Genomic DNA, 21,284 nt, shown 5'->3' with positions numbered 1-21,284 from the left:
CAGATCATGTTTTGGGTTTGCTGAACAAACAATACAAAAAAACACAAGCATAAACGATTTAAAATCATGAATAGCTTGGAAAACAAAACACAATTACACAGTAAAAATTTAAATAATTGTGAAAGCATATCACACACTGATATACATTGTTTAATAGAAGCGCGAAAATATGAATATTAAGAAATTATTGGTGTTGAAATATTCGCAATAAACATGAAATCGCGGATCGAATGACACCGCGAAGATCGTAAAAATTTGAAGCCCGCGAATTTTTTTACACATACAGTATATAATTGTCACTAAGTATTCATGTGACAAGAGATTATTTCTTTGGTATGTATAAATTAATCTTGATATTGATAATGAAAATAAAACATATTGTGACAAATGTTCTAAATGTTAATCATCACTGTTTAAAAAATATTTTTCATTACTTGAAACTTTATTTTTAAACCACCGAAACGAGGTTTGGGAGGGTATATAGGAGTCACCCGGTGGTCGGTGGTTGGCTGGTCGGTCCAGCAGTCCATTGCAATTTCCTTGTCCGGGGCATAACTTAAAAACTAATGGTTTGAATCCAATACAACTTCATACACAATAAGAGGAAGTGCAGTGCAAAAGAACCATATCTCCATCTAAAGTTATTACAGAATCATTGCCTTTTGTTACTTTTCAATTGCTTTTCTTTTCTGAAGCATAACTTTAAACCACTAGTTGAAAGTCAATACAACAACCATTTACAATGGTCAAGTACATTGAGAGGAAGTACGGCGCACAAAAAGCATAACTCCATATTGACAAATTACAGAGTTATTGCTTTTGATACTTTCCCTTGTCCGGAGCATAACTTGAACTATACTGGTTGGTATTCAAAACAACTTCATACAATGGTCAAACAAAAAGTGCCATGAACCATAACATATCCAGAGTAATTATAGAGTTTTTTCCCTTTGTTACTTTTCCATTTCTTTTTTATTGTCCAGAGCATAACTTGAAAACCACTAGTTGTAATTCAAAACAATCTCATATAATGGTCAAGCACATTAGGAGGAAGTGCAGTGCACAAGAACTATAACTGCATCTTGACTAATTACAGTGTTATTGCCCTTTGATACTTTTCTATGTCTGGAGCATAACTGAAAAGTACTAGTTGAAATTCAAAGCAGCTCCATACAATGGTCAAGCAGAATAAGAGGACGTGCAGTGCACAAGAACCATAACTTCATCTTGACTAACAACAGAGTAATTGCGCTTCGTTACTTTTTCTTGTCCAGTGCATAATAGTTGGAATTCAATGCAACGTTCATACAATCACCACGTACTATAAAAGAAAGTGCACTGCAAAAGAACCATTACTCTTTCAAGATTCATTATAGAGTGATTGCCTTTTGTCACTTTTCCTTGTCGCAGATCATTACAAGAAATCTACTTGTTGGAATTCAATACAAGTTCGTACAATTGTCAAGTATTTTGAGAGAAAGCGCATGGAACAATAACTGTTTCTTAACTAATTTTAGAGCTATTGCCCTTTGTTTCTTTCTATTGTCCAGTGCATAACTTGAAAATTAATGCAACTTCAAAGAATGGTCAAGCGCAGTGTAATGAAGTGTAGTGCTCAAGAACCATAACACTTTGCGGACTCATTACATATTTATTGCCCTTTGTTACTTTTTTGTCCAGTGCATTACTTGAAAACTAATGTTGACGTTGTAGCTGGTGCTCTGGTGGTTGAAAAGGCAGCTACAAATCTGTTTTATATTTGTAAAAGTCACTGTTGATGTTTTAGATGGCACTCCGGTTGACTGAGCAGCCCATTGGTAGTATAATTGTTATGGTCACAGTTGTTGTTATTTCTGGTGCTCTGGTGGTATAAACAGCAATATTAAATATATATCATATATTGTTAATGTCACTGTTGTGTTGTAGCTAATGCTCTTGTGATGGAGGAGTGGCAACAAATCAGTGGTTAATTTTTTATGTACCAGTTGTTGTTACAGCTGGTGCTAACTTGGTCGTAGAAGCAACAACAAAAATGTAATATTGATCATATCGCAATTGTTGTTACAGCTAATGCTCTGATAGTTGTAGCAACAGTAACAATTGTGTGGTATAATTGTTAACCCTTTACCTTATACATACGCGAACCAACGCTCATTCGACGACCCCTTTGAGGCCTCAGATAGTGAAAAAATATATTATTTAGGCCCCTAACACCTGTTTTCATTTAAGAAATGGTGTTAAAAAAGTGAACACTTTTTTCGGCGCTGCCCCCTATCAGAAAGATACATCAGGGGAATGCAGGGGGATTGTACCCACCGTTGCTTAGGGGTTGAAGAGGGCAGCAGCCGCCCTCATTGCCTCATTTTGGACTTATGAGAGGCTAAAATTAGCATCAGGTCAATTATAAGGTAATGTGTAACCAACACTAAAAAGCTTTTGACTGTATCTTAATCCATTGAGAAGTTGCAGCAATTTGAAATCATTTTGGTTGGAAAAGATCAACGTTAATATTTCTTACAATTTTGAGATGTCCCCCTCATTGTCTTGGTAACAGTAAAGGCCATGGCCCAGTCAATATGACTGCCAAGTTTGATGAATATTGAGGCATCTTTTATAGTTTCATAGCAATTTGATTTTGTAACCAGAGGCTTTTCAGTGAAAAGGCCATTTTTCACAAAACGTTCATGCAATAACGGGTTTATATCACTGCTGTTGTTGTGACAGCTGGTCCTCAATGGTTGTATAAACAGCAAAAATATGTGGTTTAATTGTCAATATGGCTTTTGCTGTATTGAAACAGAAACAAATCTGCAGTATAATTGTTGATATACTTTAGTTGTAGCTCGTGTTCCTGAAATTGAAGAATGGTTAAGAAATTTAGTGTTCATTACACTGATCCTCGTAATTGCGGCCGTCATCGTGGTCAGTCTGTTTATGGTGTTTTGTAAAAACAGAAACAGAAAATGTCCTTGCATGGGTAAGTATTCAAACATTTAACCTTTATTCTGCTGGAACCGAAAGTTATCACCCTCTGCCTCTAGTATAGAGCCAGCCTAACATGTATGACTAGCCTCTAAGTAAAGAAAAATAATATATGTATATATATAAAGATAATATAAAAATCTGGCATTGATTTTAGTGTGTTTTGGCTTCACTTTCAAAAGAAAAAAAGTAAAGGTCTTGTCCTGATTATCTTTATACCTTCTTACTGTCAAAATTCGCAAATTTCAACTTGTTTCATGTGTTTCCAATAAGTATTTGACCTTGAGTCATGGAAATTTACAGGAATGATGAACACTTATTAGAATGAGCACCTGGGTGTTTTGCGTCTGGATTCATGCAGTTTTGTCAGAGTTATTGCCCTTGAAATGTTGAAATGTTCATATTAAGTCATGTGTAGCAAAAAAATTGAACCTAGGATGAACAAAATGTTGGTCAGCATGTGAAGGTGCGCACCCAGGGGTTTTAAAATCAATACTTTACTTAGACGCTGGTTTCCTTGTTTTATGTTCAGGATTTGTAGAGACAGTGCCTTGACTTAGGAAAAACTGTGCACCTCTAAACGTGCTTCAGCTTGAATCATCCAACTTTACAAAAGTGTTGATCATTATATAAAGTTGCAGCTGGAATGGATTAATTTAGCTTTGTAGAGTTATGCCCTTGACTTTATATAAATTTTCTATTTTCACATTGTGTCGTGTGTATCCAAAACGTGTTTTCATGAAATTTCCGGTGTCTGTCCCTCTGAGTTATACTGTCCTGTTGTACGTCAGTAGACAGTGGAGTGGGAGTACCCCTGTGTCATATGGACATTTTTCTAGCTCATATATAATAAACTGTCAAACTAATCTCTCAATGTTTTAATAGAAATGCATTTCTAAAGAGCATAAGTTTAGTTTTTAAGGTAGATTTTTCAAAAAGTGTCAAAGATATTTACTTTATACTTGGAGTAATTGTTCACTATAAAATCTGACATGCATTTGTAGGTGCAGATAATCCTTAAGCTTAATGTTTGCTGAATTTTCTTACTGCTTTGACAAGCAATATTCCCCTTTTTTAAGAACCGTGAAATGTATTCATTTCAAATTTGAAATATTTGTTAACTATAAAGGACAGGTAGGTCTGCTAAGCATATTTGCAAAATAACCCCCCCCCCCCTGTTCTATGTTGCTTTCATTTAACTATCTAGAGTTGCGAGTGGAATATGCCGTCCGTTGACAGTTCTTTTTATATTACCTTGCCACTAGCTTATAAATTGTGTGTTTTAGTGCACAGGAATGAACATCAGGCTGGTTTTGACCAAGCACTGGAATTAAATGACCGTGGAATTCATGATAATGAAGGACGGTAAGTTTTGTTTTTTATTGTTGATTCTAGACCTGCTTGCAGTTTTTGACCTTACCTATGCCATCAAGCGGACCAAGATCAGTTCGCACATCACTATGATAGACGTGTTCATTTAAGAAATATTAAGGTGGAAACAATTAGGATATTTCAAATATGTTTTGTATTACCCGTTGGCCTTTAAAGTGGATGGGACTTTGAACTGAACGGAATAGGCGGGGACATTAAAAAATATATAAATGTTTCAAGTCTGCAGCATCAGCCTGTGGTTCTCTTCAAAAGCTATATAAGCATGCCCCTGGATCAGTTAGATTACATAGGCTTATATAGAAAAATACATTTAAGTCTTCTTGAATGTATCTGGAGTTGTATCGAAGATGATTTATGTCCCGGTAAAATAATTTTTTTTAATTAATTTGCAGCCAGAAAGTTGACATTTTTGTATAATCTTATTGTCAAGTTAATATTAACTATTCTAAAATGGTAATAACAAAACGATTATCCCCATACAGTAAAGTTCAGTGAATGGTGACACTAATCCTTTAAATGGTTAATATATGTGTCCCTTCCAACTAACAATTATCTGCCATAATTTAGATCAATTAAAAAATTAATTATCTACTCTCTGTGGCTTCCTGAGCGAAGGTGTAAAAACTGTTGTTTTTTTAAACTGACCTGTATTAATTGAATCCGCCTGCAGGCAATTTATTTAACTAAATGAATTAACTAAAACTGTTCATCTGTAGTTTAGGCGCTTTAGTATAATATATGTTGTCCATGATTATATTAAAATATAGATATTTCTAGAGCTAGCTTAGGCTTGTATATTTTAAAAGCAACGGATTATTTGTAAACAGTCTCGTAAGCAGCCAAAGTATAATATAAATTAGATCAATACTAAAACAAAAGATTTTAAACACGGCGCCTAACTGATATGTGCGATACTTTGATGAAACAGAAATAAAAAGCATTCAATGTAAATTTTATTACCAATCATTTACGCCGATCCATAATTAAGTATGATTTTAAGAATTTAATAAAGAAGTATTACTTTAAAAGCTTATTTTTATACCCCGCACAACAAAGTTGTAAAATATAGTGTATTGATTTTGACCTTTTCACATTTGACGCATATAATTATGTTCTCATATATTCCTCATAAAACACCCCAAGGCAAAGCTGCATGAATGGGGGAAGGGTTTTCAAGTCGTGCAGTGGCAGTTTTGTTTTTGAGTTCAGTAGGTCAAAGGTAAAGGTCACTTTGATCTTTGCCACTAAAATCATGTAGAAAACATAACTTAGCAATGCACTGGATTTTTACCCTCATATTTTGCAGGGAGGTTGTCCTCCTTGAGCTTTAAATGACCACAATTGATTCCTACAAAGTTGTATGCGGAGGGTGGTATTCACGCCATAACAGTGTCAGTTCTAGTTTGGTTTTTTCCCAAAAGACTATCATAATTTCAATAAAAAATAATAAAATAATAAAAACAAATTATTCCATATCTTTCACTTTTATACCATAAAACAAACATTTAAGAGTCACCGCCAAGCTGAATCCATGCTTGACGTTTCCTTACTTCTATTAAATCACAGAGGAAGAATATTGTTGTAAAGAAAACAAATTAATTCAAATTTCATGTATGACACGGACAGTCAAAATAATTCAAAGAAATAATGCACAAAATGGCAACTGAGGTCAAATGTGTAAATAACAAAGACATGACAATTTAAGCTTATTTCAGAATTTGAACTTAAAGACCAAGAAGATAACACCAGAATAATTCAACATGTCGTTTTTATCATATGTATTCTTTTATTCAAGTATAAATTAAATCTGCCAATAAATAAGAAAGTTATGATAATTCATTGAGAAAATTTCAATAGCTTAAACTTTGATCATAGCAGTCATGTTGGAATTACTTAAATAATATGTTTTGTTACAAGTTTTCTGCTTGTTAGAAAGTAAGTCAAGTTTACGGTTTATAGGCAAAGACATCCGCTATTTACCGCAACGTTCGACGTAAGTTACCCCCATCGACATGCTTGAGTTTTGATTTAATTTTCCTAGTACTTTCGTTAATTTCAGACTACTGTATTAATTTCCTAATAGACTTACATTATTAGAAATTACCCTTAAACTTATCTTAAAATTGAGTAACAATGCTAAAGATTTTTTCTAGACGAATGACATATTTGACACATCAAAATGATCTTGTATCATAGGATAAACCGGTTAGATGTTTTTGAAAAATGTCTCCAAAGGTGATTTGCCCCTTGTCACTGAAATTTATTGCTGACCATAGAAATGACATATACCTTTTAGACATGGTGAGCGTTTGTGATCGCTTTTCGTCCGTCGACCGTCCGTAAACTTTTACTTTATACGACATCTCCTCATAAGCCACTGAGCCAATTTCATCCAAACTTCACAGAAATGTTCTTTTGGAAGTCAACTTTAAAGTTGTTCAAATACTTTTATTCTATGCAGAACACTGCCATGGTAACCAAAAGAAAAATCTTAAAAACAAACTTCTTTGAAATAACCGAAAGAGCTAGAGCTTAAATCGTTTGCATGAAACATTTTCTAGTCAGTGTCTACCAAGTGTGTTCAAATAAAAGCCCAGGGATCAAAATTGGCTACACGCCAGATGATCATTGTTTTTCCCTTTATATATATCGTAAAAACTTAAAAGTCTTCTTTTGAAAAACCTAAAGAGCTAGAGCTAAGATATTTAGCATGAAACATCTTCTATCGAGTGTCTACCAAGTTTGATCTCATAAGGGTCCTGTGGTTAAAATTGGCACCGTCCCAATGAACATTGATTTGCCTTGTATGTGTATACTAGAAACTTATTTTTTTTTTTTTTAAAAACCCAAAGAGCTTGAATTTAGATACTAGGCATGAAATATCTTCCAGTGAGTGTGTACGAAGTTAATTCAAATAAAAGCCTAAGGGTCAAAATTGGCCCCGCCCGGGGGTCATAGCTTTTCCCTATATGTGTATAGTAAAAACTTTAAAAATATTCTATTAAGAACCCCGAAGAACTAGAGCTAAGATATTTATCATGAAACATCTTCTAATCGGCGTCTACCAACTTTGTTCAAGTAAAAGCCCTTCGGTTAAAATTGGCCCTACCCCAGGGGCCTTTTTACAGGTGGGCGATTCCAGGGCCTTGTTTAAAATTCCAATATTCAAATGAAAAATTATCGTATATTTAACTATTACATTTTCCGACACTGGAAGTAAACTTTTCCGCGAAATGTTGCATTATTGTCAAAGGGTCTTGTGTTTTGGATAAAAATATTTTCTGGTCACACATTGTCTTAGTAGACCTATACTTAAAAAGTAAATCCTTTACCATCATGAAATCTTGATTAGTATAAAACATCTGTGAGCATTGCACATCGTTTTATAGTATTGCGTCCTCCTGTTAAAGTATAGGCATTTCAAGATTAAAGATTTTTTGTGATAAAAACAGTAAGGTGATTTTTATTACAGTCCATGCTACAGGTAATTTAGTATCCTAAATATATTTTTATACTTCCCTTGTAAGGAACTGGCCATGGATTCAACATTTAGTCATAGATTTCCCAAGAACATGCACCACAGTATCACCTATATTTACGCAGATTTAACAGTTTAAAAAATTGAAACAAAGCTTTTTCATCTAGTTTAACATTATTTGAGCATGTCTACAAAAATTAATCCTACAAATATTTAGACTTTTGTGTTTAAAATTTTTATGAAAGAAAATGATCGGTTGAACATATTTTCCAGTTAGTAAAACTCGTTTGAAGAAAACAACATCGTTATAGGATAAAACAAGGTGAATTTCGCAGCGTTGCAGTATGACCAAGCGATTTTGCTTTTATGCATTGTTACATTTTTGCATTGTTACATATTTGCGTTTTGATTGTACATGCGCATGGAGGCATCAATCTGAAAATACCTAAATGTCACAGCTAATGATATTTTCGTGCCCCCACTTTAAGGGGAACATTTAGATTTGCCCTTGTCCGTCCGACCGTCCTACCATCTACACTACCGTATAGGGAAAGGGAACCATCTAACTGTAAACAGAACAAAAGAGAACAATAAAATTCATTCTGTAACAATTGAATAAGTGACATGGCCCTCTATTTAACAAAATAAAATTACAATAGAAATGGTCCTTTATCCCTATTTGGTCTAATGTCCGTTCTTCCGTCTGTTTGTTCTCATTCTGTGTCGCACGTAGCTTAAAAGTATTTAACATAGGGTCATGAAACTTTACATGAATGTTGATCAGCATGTGTAGTTCTGCACCTGCGTATTGCGAGTGAATTCATTAAGTATTTGTAGAGTTAATGCCCTTGACTAACTAACAATTTGCAATTTTTAATTCGTGTCGCACATAGCTCTATAAGTTTTTTACCAAGAGTCATGAAAATTTACAGGAAAGTTGCTTAGTATGTGATGTTGTGCACCTGGTGTTTCGCTTCTGGATTTATTCTGTTTTGTCAAAGAAATTGCCCTTGACTGAGTAAAAATTTGCACTTTTCAACTTGTGTTACACGTAGCTCAAAAAGTATTTAACATAGGGTCATAAAACTTTACAATACAAAAATTTTGATCAGCATGTGTAGTTTTGCACCTGGGGTTTCGCTTGTGAAATTTGTTCTGTTTTGTCAGAGAAATTGCCCATGACTGAGTGAAAATTTGCAATTTTTGACTTGTGTCGCACTTAGCTCAAAATTATTTGACATAGGGTCATGAAACTTTTCAGGAATGTTAATCAGCATGTGTAGTTGTGCATCTGTGTATTTGCGTGTAGATGTATTTAGTATTTGTAGAACTATTAACGTTGACTTAGTAAAAATTTGCAATTTGCAACTTGTGTCGCACATAGCTCAAAAAAGTTTTTTGCAAAGAGTCATGAAACTTTACAGGAATGTTGCTCAGCATGAGATGTTGTGCACCTGGTGTTTCGCTTGTAGATTTATTCTCTTTTGTGAAAGTCATTGCCCTTGGGCTACTAAAAATATGCAATTCTTTAACTTTGTGTACACTAGCTCAAAACAATTTTGATAGGTCCGGTATGACTTTAGGAATGTAAACTTGTGGAAATCCGTATTTGTAGAGTTAGTCTTTGACTTAGTAAAAAACTTTCATTATTAGTTTATTTGTTCTTGCGTGCTTGAGTAATTTACAGGAATTATGATCAACATCCTGTGAAGCAATGCACCTGGGGTTTTGCATGTGGATATTTTTTCAGTTTTGTAAGAGTTATTGCCCTTGTTTTGTATAATTCTTTATGCTCCCCGGAGGGTCAACATTTAGTCGCCGCTTTGTCCATCCATCCGTCTGTCCGCACTAACGAATAAGGATAGGCGGTCATCTAACTGTAAACAGAACAAAAGAGAACAATAAAATTCATTCCGTAACAATAGAATATTGGGCCATCTGTAATTGTGCACCTAGGTATTTCCGTGTGGATTTATCTAGAATTTGTACAGTCCGTCCGTACGTAAGTCCCGAATTCGTGTCCGGCCCATAACTTTGTTATTTGAAGTCGGATTTTAAAACTATTTCACAGAAATAATCACCATATTGAGACGACGTGTCGCGCGCAACATTTGGGTCGCTACCTTGAAGGTCAAGGTCACAGCATGACTTTGCAGCAAAATCGTGTCCGGTTCATAACTTCATTATTTGAAGTCGGATTTTAAAAGTATTTCACAGAAATGATCACCATATTGAGACGATGTGTCACGAGCAACATGTGGGTCGCTTCCTTGAAGGTCAAGGTCACTGCATGACCTTGCAGCAAAATCGTGTCCGGCCCATAACTTCGCTATTTGAAGTCGGATTTAAAAAAGTATTTTTACAGAAATATCATCATATTAAGATGACGTGTCACGCAACACGCATTTGGGTCACTACCTTGAAGGTCAAGGTCACAGCATGACCTTGCAGCAAAATCGTGTCCGGCCCATAACTTCCTTATTTGAAGTCAGATTTTTAAACTTTTTCACAGAAATGATCACCATTTTAAAATGGCGTGTCGCGCACAACATTTGGGTCGCTACCTTGAAGGTCAAGATCACAGCATGACCTTGCAGCAAAATTGTGTCCGGCACATAACTTCATTATTTCAAGTCGGATTTTACAACTATTTCACAGAAATGATCACTACAATGAGACATTGTGTCGTGCGCAACATTTGGGTCGCTACCTTCGTTACTGGAAGTCGGATTTAACAACTATTTCACAGAGATGATCACCATATTGAATCGACGTGTCGCATGCAACATTTGGGTCGCTACCTTGAAGGTCAAGGTCACAGCATGACCTTGCAGCAAAATCATGTCCGGCGCATAACTTCGTTATTTGAAGTCGGATTTTACAACTATTTCACAAAAATGATCACCATATTGAGACAATGTGTCGTGCACAATATTTGGGTTGTTTTTACACTTTGAACTTTGTCTGTGACATAACTCTGACACAATAAGAGGTATACCTTCCTGTGTCCAAAACCTATTCGGGGAGCATCACCCGGTTCAACCGGCTCTTGTTCAGTATTTGTAAAGGTCTTGCCCTTTACTTAGTAAACTATTTTTAATTTTCAACTTGTGGCACATTTGACCTAGAGTCGTAAGACAGTCAAAACAGTAGAGTGTGGGGGCACCTGTGTCCTATGAACACATTTTTAGTATCAAACTTAATCTAACATGCATTCTACTTAACCAAATAAAGTATGTCTTAAAAAACTCTTGTACTTGAATTAACAGACATTATAACATGTTTTCCTGTGAACATACACCTCAGTTTTAGATAATGATATTTTAAATATCTAATTTAAGATGTTTGCGGGGACTGCCTTTACCGTAAATTCTCATTTCACACCCGTCAGCAGTAAAATATTTAAAAACAAAACTGATAATCTGGAAAAAAATAATGTATTTATTATAATAATTGTTGAATTAATTGAAAGCCTTAACGTTATATCATTTAATCATTTTACATATGTATGGTGTGGGATGATACTTTTAATTATACATCTACGTTTGTTTCATTTATTTCATATCAGAAGTATAACGATACAAACTTACACATTAACATACAAGTCATAACTTTATTAAACAGAAATGTGTTGTCACGCCACGGATGCCCCCGCATGCAGCCAAAATTTTCAGGTGTTACAATATTTAGTAACTAAATAAAAATAATGACTACATTCATGTCTACAAAAGTATGAGTGCTAAAACTAAAAATTCAAAATGTTTCCAACATTCAAGAGAGATAACTTTGTCCATAATCATTGAACCATGACCAAATTTAAACTTGAACTGCTTATTCCTAAGATGTATGTATATGTCAAATATGAGTTGAATGTGTACAACCATTGCGGAGGAAATAAACGGAAACTGAAAATTTCATATTATGTTTAAAGTGAATGGGGCATAAATCTGCTTAAAGTCATCAAACCATGACCAAATTTGAACTTGACCTGGCATTTCTTTGACGCATCCAAATGTCAAATTTGAGTTGAATGTTAAATACCGTTGGGGAGATAATGAACGGAAACTAAAAATTTCATATTATTTTCAAAGTGAAAGAGGCATAACTCTGCCAAAAATCATTAAACCATGACCAAATTTAAACTTGACCTGCGCATTCCTTTGACGTAACCATATATAAAATTTGAGTTGAATGTGTAATACCGTTGGGGAGATAATGAACGGAAACTCAAAATTTCATATTATTTTCAAAGTGAAAGGGACAATACCTCTGCTAAAATCATCAAATCATGACCAAATTCGAACATGACCTGCGCATTCCTTTGACGTATTCATCTGTAAAATTTGAATTATATGTGTAGTACCGCTGGAGAGAAAATGAACGGAAACTGAAAATTTCATATTAATTTTAAAGTGAAAGGGGCATAACTCTGCCAGAAATCATCAAACCATGACCAAATTCGAACTTGACTTATATTTTCTCATTATATATCCATATGTACACCAATTTATTATCAATTTTGATATTCGAGTTATACCATATTATATGATCAAGGTTCTCTTGTATATTATTGTGTTCTTGTTGAATATGAAACCTTATGAAAGCACATAATTAATGAATGAATTACGAGGAAATTCAGCTGATTGATATCTGATTCCGAAAGATTTATCTTTTTATTTATAAAAAGTTTCCATAATCTTTTATTGTCCTCATTTATATATCGTTTGATTGACCTTTACTGCATTAAAAAAGTACTACTTTCGATTATTTTTACACCACCAGTCTACACATTAAGTTTTAATCTTTTACGTTTTTTTATCTCTATGCAACAATGCAAAAATGTTATAATGCGAAAAAGCAAAAAATGCAAAGGGACAACAAAGTTATACTTCGTTGCCTCTTTGTGTTTTTGCGTTTTTGTATTTTGAACGCGAAAAAGCGAAAATATGACAGATGCCATCATGTAATGAGAAAATACCACAGATTTTATGTGTCATATTTTCGCCCTCCTTCTGTCGTATTTTTTCCTATTTTGCCTCGAATACCCGAAATAGAGAAAACAGGAAGCAACAACATTGTCCAACTTTGTTGTCCCCTCGTTTGTTTTTTTTTTTTTTTTTTGCATTCACGCATTTTGAGGCGAAGAAGCGAAAATATGACATGGCGTAAATCAGCCACCATATAATTAAGATATTTTGTGTTGGTCATCTTCAAAAAATAAATGTATATAGATTCAATATTTGGTCGCGACCTCATTGACGTTAAATTCTACAAGGCTCTTTCAAATAAATCGCTGCTTCAACATATATAGATTTTATAGACAGATTATCTGTTTTTTTTCCTTTAAGTGTGAAAGGCCTTGGACAACAGCTTATGTAATGCGAAAATACCACAGATCAACATATATAGTTTTTATAGACAGATTATCTGTTTTTTTTCCTTTTAGTGTGAAAGGCCTTGGACAACAGCTTAGAAATTCAATAAAAAGCATTGCCCTATGATGGTTCTCTCCTCGATTTATATTGATACTTGCATGGTCTTTCGATAACATTTAATTATACAGTAAACTATACTTGAAAGTCTCCTCATTAGCTACAGAAAATATTTTAGTAGAATCTAGCATTTCCTATTGGACAATTACTGTCATGGTCTTTGGTAAAAAATGTCTAAACCTTTATGTCACTCATTACATGGAAAACTTTGATATTTCGTAGAAATGTATATCAGATGAGTAGTACTCGTGCCTAAAATATTTATCAAATGGAAATGTTCTAATATTCCTCATTTTAATTAGGCAAATCAGTTGGACATATAATTAATAAAGTGTCTGTTTTCTCCATGTTAACAAATCAAAACATGAATGCGCCCGTTATAATACCGCCTATTCACGTAAACACATGTATACAATAAACCGTGAAGTTATATCCGGACGATACTGATAGATGACAACGATAACGGAAACAAAATTCTGAAAAATAGTTATAAAGCGTAGCCAAAGGAGAAAAACTCATGCGGAACGTTGCGGCTAATGGCAGATGTCATTCCTTGTCTTTCCGGCCGGAGCCAGTCTCTTTTCGGTTGGACTCCCTGTAAAATTTTCAGAGAAGAACTGAATTTATGTAAAAAATTCACTGGTTATTATGAAATTAAAATCTAAAATATCGGAATCTGATTGGCTATTGAAAAATTAGTAACTAACATAAAGGATTTTTCTGACATGGTATACGCGTCTAATTTTTAACTGATCTAAAGCTGTTCTGGAAACGAACATTCATCATTTCTTTCACTATCAAGTTAAATTTCAGATACTTAAGTCCTATTAGATCACACATTATAAGTTCTATATTACTATGTATCCACCGACATTTTATTTTATATTGCTTTTAATTAATGAGTAACTGTTTTAATTTTTTTCCAACACTCACGAAATCACCTCTCGCAATTACGTCCACAATCCTGTCTAGTCATGTGCATGAAAATATCGAAAAGCACACAAGTAAACAAACTTATACGGTATTATCATTTATTTATGTGAAATGAGTGCAAAGTTTATCATTTTCATGTAGTTCACATATTAATGAAGTATTTATTTAATGCTTACATTTGAATGGTGTGTTTATAATAAATGTTTGTCAAGGTTTTTTAAGATTAGAAAGCTTACTTTCTGTTCTTTTTTTGGGGGGGCGGGGGTTGTTTTGTTTTGTTTTGTTTTTTCGTTATTTCCAAAGATGTTGTATTTTTGTTGATTTTGGTATTTTGTATCTACAAAACATTGGCATTTATAAACATTTTATTAAAATTTGATTTGATTAAACTTCAATTACTTAAAAGTTTTCTTGTACTAAATAATAGAAATTAAAGAATTACATGAGGGTAAAAATGAGCCGAGACGAAAAAAATTGAGTACGAAATCAATTGTTTTGTTTTTATTTCTGTATTTACTTCTTCTTTACTTGTAAAGGATTTACTTCGAGACTTTACATTTTGTTTCTATCTAAAAGATTGTATTATATGTGCCAATATATGCATATAATTTTAATATTTCAAAATTAAAACACAAAATTTAATTAAAGGCTCAATATCATAATCCATTTGATTCTATTTCCATGTGTCCTAAGATACGATATGGAGATAAACCAGTTTTAGTCAGGCCAAATATCTTTTTAGCCCAACTGTCACACAGTGACAAGGTGTGATTTTGTGATCACGATTCGTCCAGCATCTGGTCGTCCGTCCGCACTACTGAATAGGGATAGGGTGCCATCTTACTGTAAACAAAACAAAATAGAACAATAGAGTTCATTCTGTTACAATAGAGTAATGGGCCAATGGCCCTCTATTAAAGAACAGAAAATAACAAAGGAAATGACCCCTTATTCCATTTCGGCAGGATGCCCGTAAGTCTGTTTTCCGTAGGTCCGTAAACTTTTACTTTAAACGACATCTGCTCAAAAACCGCTACGCCAATCTTATCCAAACTTTACATTGTTAAGAAACTTCATTTCATACATATATGGTTAGTAACTGTGTTATACATGTGTTACTTACATGTTTAGCTCACCTGTCACAAAGTGACATGGGGTGCTTTTGTGATCGCTTTTCGTCCGGCATCTGTCCGATCGTCCGTAAACTGTTACTTTAAACGACAGCTCCTTATAAACATAAAAGTCAATTTCATCCAAAATTCACAGGAATGTTCCTTTGGTAGTCATCTTTGATTTTTTTTCAAAAAATTCAATTCTTTGCAGATCTCTGGTTGCCATGGCAACTAAACAAAAAAGCTTTAAAAAATAAATCTTCTTTAAAAAACCCAATGAGCTTAGATATTTGGCATGAAACATCTTCTAGTAAGTGTCTTCCAAGTTTGTTCAAATAAAAGCCATGGGGTCAAAATTGACCCCGCCCCAGGAATCATTGATTTTCCTTAAATTTATATAGGAAAAACTTCTAAAATCTTCTTTAAAAAAACCCTAGTTCAAAGATACTTCTTGTTTTATAATACCGAAAAATTTGGCCAATTTTAAAAGTAAAATGTTTAATTGAAAATATTCATATTGTTTGAGGCAATGTACACTCAGATATTACTGAAAGATATTTAGATGTAGAAGAAACAATTTTGAAAACCGTTACACGATGGAAAATATGCGCCGCAATCCCATTTCCGAGTTCCTATGATATAGTTCAAGTTTGTGTTGTCTAAAACAAGGCCACACAGCAGAAGTATGAAAACCCCTTTTACCTCTATAAATGTTATATTTTCAAACCAAATATCCCTGATATTTTTTTAGAAAGGTCGTGTAAATGGTTTCTAGGTTACGTTTGAATACTGCAATATTAAATATCTATAAAATGGCATAATTATATGGAGAAATCTTATTTACATTTGCACTATTTTCACCACAAGTTTTAATGAAGAACGAAATTCCGACCTTGAACTTAAAAATATGTAATCCGGGTTTCATCTTCTATACTGTCAATAATTTCTTATTGTCCCCCGCCTTTTTGAAGAAAAAATGTGATTTACAAAAATATGCTCTGTTCGTCTGTCCGTCCGCACGACCGAATAGGAGTAGGGGGCCATCTAAACGTTATATTTTTATGTCCGGTATATAACTTTTTCACCAATCAAGGGATTTTAAAATAACTTGGCACAAATGTTAACAATACCTAGACCACTTCCTTAAAGGTCAAGGTCACATTTGGAGGTAAAAGCCTAAAAGTCTGTTACAGGGTATGATTCCAAGTCAAGCCCATGCAAATAAAATGTCATTGGTGAATTTCTCACATACCTAGATTGATAACTGGACACCAAAATATACCCTGTAACTGACCAAACCCTGTAATTTTGCGGTTTTGAAATATTGATAACAACTATGCTATATCTATTTCTGTTGACACATAAACAGGAGTTATTTCATTACATTTCTTTAATGTATTTATTGTTACTTGCATGTGCAAATCTATCATTGATCAAGATTTTATGCTTCAAGTAAAACTGTCCTGTTACAAATTCTTGTTGAAACTAAACATGGTTTCAGAAACTAATCAGAAAAAATGCAGCGTTAAAAACCAATCTCAAGTAATGTTGTTTTTGCACCTTCTGAGCACTGACTGAATATTCATGCAAACTATGTTAATGAGATGACATGCATGTGCCGCCTTGATAATAACAGCTCGTTTGCCCATCTTCAAAATTTGTTAAGGCTATAAAAAGTTGGCTGCTTAACTATATTGATGGTTGGTAGTTCTATTCAGGTGCACGTTTGTACATGAAATATACCATTCATCAAGAATATGTTGCTTTTATTTATTGAGTCTGAGAACTTAATTTTCTGGTTATTGTCCCCCGCCTTTTCGAAGAAAAAAGGGGGATATAGAAATAGGCTCCGTCCGTCCGTCTGTCCGTCTGTCCGTCCGTCTGTCCGTCCGTCACACTTTCGTGTCCGGTCCATAACTTTGTCATTTATGAAAGGAATTTGAAATAACTTGGCACAAATGTTTATTATAATAAGACGATGTGTCATGCGCAACAACCAGACCCCTACCTCCAGGGTCAAGGTCACACTTGCTCATTCAAGGTCAAAATTGCCTATTTGAGGGTATATGTCGTGTCCGGTCCATAACTTTCTTATCTATGAAGGGATTTTGTAAATACTTGCCATAATTGTTCACAATAATCAGACGATGTGTCATGCGCAAAAACCAGTCACCTACCTTCAAGGTCAAGGTCACACTTGGAGGTCAAATATTAACATAGTCTGTTACAGGGTATATTTCGTGTCCGGTCCATAACTTTCTTATCTATGAAGGGATTTTGTAAATACTTGCCATAATTGTTCACAATTATCAGACGATGTGTCATGCGGAAAAAGCAGTCACCTACCTTCAAGGTCAAGGTCACACTTGGAGGTCAAATATTAACATAGTCTGTTACAGGGTATATTTCGTGTCCGGTCCATAACTTTCTTATCTATGAAGGGTTTTTGTATATACTTGCCATAATTGTTCATAATAATCAGACGATGTGTCCTGCGCAAAAACCAGTTGCCTACCTTCAACGTCAAGGTCACACTTGGAGGTCAAATATTAACATAGTCTGTTACAGGGTATATTTCGTGTCCGGTCCATAACTTTGTCATTTATCAAAGGAATTTGAGATAACTTGGCACAAATGTTTGTTATAATAAGACGATGTGTCATGCGCAACAACCAGACCTGTACCTTCAGGGTCAAGGTCGTACTTGTTCATTCAAGGTCAACATTGTCTATTTAAGGGTATATGTCGTGTCCAGTCCATAACTTTCTTATCTATGAAGGACTTTTGTAAATACTTGCCATAATTGTTAACAATAATCAGATGATGTGTCATGCGCAAAAACCGGTCACCTACCTCCAAGGTCAAGGTCACACTTGGAGGTCAAATACTTACATAGTCTGTTACAGGGTATATTTTGTGTCAGGTCTATAATTTTTTCATAGATCAAAGGATTGTGAAAATACTTCGCACAAATAGTATATGATAAGAGGATGTGTCATGCGCAACACCTGCATCCCTACCTCCAAGGTCAAGGTCACACTTAGAGGTCAAAAATTAACATAGTCTGTTATAGGGTATATTTTGTGTTGAATCTAGAACTTCTTCATAGTTCAAGGGATTTTGAAATAACTTGGCACAAATAGTCACAATAATAACACCTGCTCCCCTACCTCCAAGGTCAAGTTCACACTTAGAGGTCAAAGCTTAACATGATAGATTTTTAAATTCCGTGTTTCATTTTATTTTTTTAAACAAATTTATTGTTACATTTGCAGATCTATCATTGATCATTATTTTGGAGTGAATGTCCTGAGATCCATACCTCAATCTTTTGAAATAGCACAATTTTATGCTTCATATAAAACTCCCGGGGCGGGGGACGTTGGTAACTCTGTTACAAATTCTTGTTCTTCTTGTTTTTGTCGAATCCTCTTAATTAATTTGTTCACCATAATTGGTGGTGTGTTGCACATCAAACCCAGGTTCACCACTGAAAGGTCAAGGTCACATTTTTGGGTCAGCGCAAAACCCATGTCTGGAGCGTAACTTTCACATTCATGGAGAGATTTTTATACAACTCGGGACAAATATACATGTAAAATTCAGGTGTATGTGGAAAAGGTCAAGGTCACACTTAGAGGTCAAAGGTCAACTAACAAATAAAACATTCATTTGCAAGTATAACTTCTATATACATGGAAGGATTTTAATATAACTTAGCACAAATATTTTCCATGTTGAGTTTGCTTTTCTTGTGCAAAATGAAGGTAAATGCCTCAAGAGGTCAAAGGTCAAATACAAATTTTATAATTTGTGAGCACTTATCTAGTTTATGTTTTAAAGTATTATGTTTAGTGGTCATGTCATTTTTAAATTGTTGAAACTGCTTGTGGTGAAGTGGACTTAGTCACCACTTTTCACTTTTTTTCGGTTTGGTTGTGTGCCCGTTAGTCCATGCTTCTTAATTTGTACTGTCTATATCTTGCTCATTCTTTGAAGAATTACAAAATAGTTTGAACCAAATATTCACCATGATGGGGTAGTATGTCACATGCAAATCCCAGGTCCGGCACTTAAAAGTCAAGGTCACACTTGGGGTCGGCCTTTAACCCATGTCTGGTGCATAACGCCTGCAGACTTGGCGGGATTTTAATATAATATTTTGTCCGCCAAGTCATTTTTTACGGGAGGGCTTTTGTTCGCCCTGCAATTTTCACGGGAGGGCTTTTGTCCGCCTTGTCACTTTCACGGGAGGGCACTTTTTGATGGGAAGGCTTTTGTCCGGGAGGGCTTTTACCCTACACTCAATATTTAGGGGTACTATTTTACACTTACAGATAAAAACTGGTCAATAAAAATATGATTAGTGATAGTGCTCAAGGGTGCTAAGTTTAGTGTGAACTGTATGTATGTAGTAAAAACTTGAAATTCTTCTTTGAAAATTCCAAAATAAAGAGTTTAGAAATAAAGCATAACAAAAAACTTCTAATGGCTGTCTACCAAGTTTGTTAAAATAAAAGCCCTGGGTCAAAATGTTATAGTAAAAACAAAGTCTTCTTTTAAAACCCCAAAGAGCTAGAGCTTACATGTTAAGCATTTAACATCTTCTAGTGAGGGTCTACAAAAAGCCCTGGGGTTAAAGTTGGCCCCCGCTCACGGGGGTGAATGATTTTCCTTACACGAATATAGTAAAAACTTTCAGAATCGTCTTTATAAACTCCAAATATTCTTATTGATGTCTAGTGCTGAAGGTGAACTTTTGTGATCACAGATTGTCCAGCCGCCATCCTCTGTCAATGCGTCCAGTCGTCAATTGATCATAAACAACTTCTTCTCAGAAATCACTGGGTCAAATTTGATGATTTTTCTTGAATGTGTTCCTAGCATGAAGCTCTACTAAAATTGTTCAAACGGTTCTGCTCATTTTCCTTAAATGTATTTAGTAAAAGTTTAAAAATATTCTCCTCTGAAAGTCTCTACAAAATTTGTTCAAATTATAGTCTTCGGGCAAAATTGGGGGGAGGGGACATTGAATTTTCTTATACGTAAAACTGCAGCCCGCGACACACCCAAGTAGGGCACCAAGAAGGCACCAAACCAAAACCTGGAGCGGACATAAACAAAGGTCTAAACATTATATCTTCGGAAAAGATGATTTTTTAAGTTTGTACTTAATGTACATAAAGCAAATCAATAACACCAAGGGAGGGATCAATTTTGATATCATTGAAATTCTTTAGAAAGCTTGTTTAGATGATTTCTAAATACAATTTCCCAAATATCCTAGAAAAGTCATCTTTTCTAAAATGACAAAAGCTAGATGTTAGATATTTGCTCGGGAGCTCGAAATTCTGTCAAAAATCGCAGCAAAGTCCAATTTTAAAAAAATCATACCTTTCATAAAGGTATCTATTTTTTTCAATCGGACTTTACACGGATTATTATTAACAGAATTTCAAGCTCCTATGATATTTGCAATTAAACATTGTGAAGTTGACCTCTACCTCTTCCAAGATTGTTCAAATTATAGCCCTTTGGACAAAATTGGCCCACCCCGGTGTTCATTTTTATTTTAAACATATAGAAAAAATCTTTAGAAAATTATCTTCTTTAAATTTCCAAAGCTAGAGGTTAGATATTTGGCATGAAAAATTGTGTTGTAAATGATTACCAATATTGTTCAAGTTATAGTCCTTGGGTCAAGATTTGCCCCGCCCTGGGGCTCATTGATTTTCATTATGTACTGAAGTAAAGACCTAAAATCTGCTCCTCTGAAAACACAAAGCCTAGAGCTTAGATATTTTCTGTGTAGCATCATCTGATGAAAGTCTACAAAAAATGTTCAAATTATTGCTCTTGCGACTGGCCCCAGGGCGTCATTGATTTTCCTATTAT

General features: G+C 34.5%; 1 protein-coding gene across 1 annotated transcript in view; it reads left to right on the top strand.

The window, feature by feature from the left end:
* The window catches only part of LOC132744950 (uncharacterized), a 78,946-nt gene that overhangs the window by 45,968 nt on the left and 11,694 nt on the right, over window positions 1-21,284 (top strand). The window contains exons 14-15 of the mRNA XM_060733742.1: window positions 2,837-2,977; window positions 4,269-4,347. Of these exons, the coding sequence (XP_060589725.1) occupies window positions 2,837-2,977; window positions 4,269-4,347 (220 nt within the window). The remainder of the gene's footprint in view (window positions 1-2,836; window positions 2,978-4,268; window positions 4,348-21,284) is intronic.

The sequence above is a fragment of the Ruditapes philippinarum genome, unplaced genomic scaffold, assembly GCF_026571515.1.
Source record: "Ruditapes philippinarum isolate M1 unplaced genomic scaffold, ASM2657151v2 ctg614_1_1_1_1, whole genome shotgun sequence".
In the NCBI taxonomy this organism is placed as follows: domain Eukaryota; kingdom Metazoa; phylum Mollusca; class Bivalvia; order Venerida; family Veneridae; genus Ruditapes; species Ruditapes philippinarum.
This window is presented reverse-complemented; position numbering and strand designations above follow the sequence as displayed.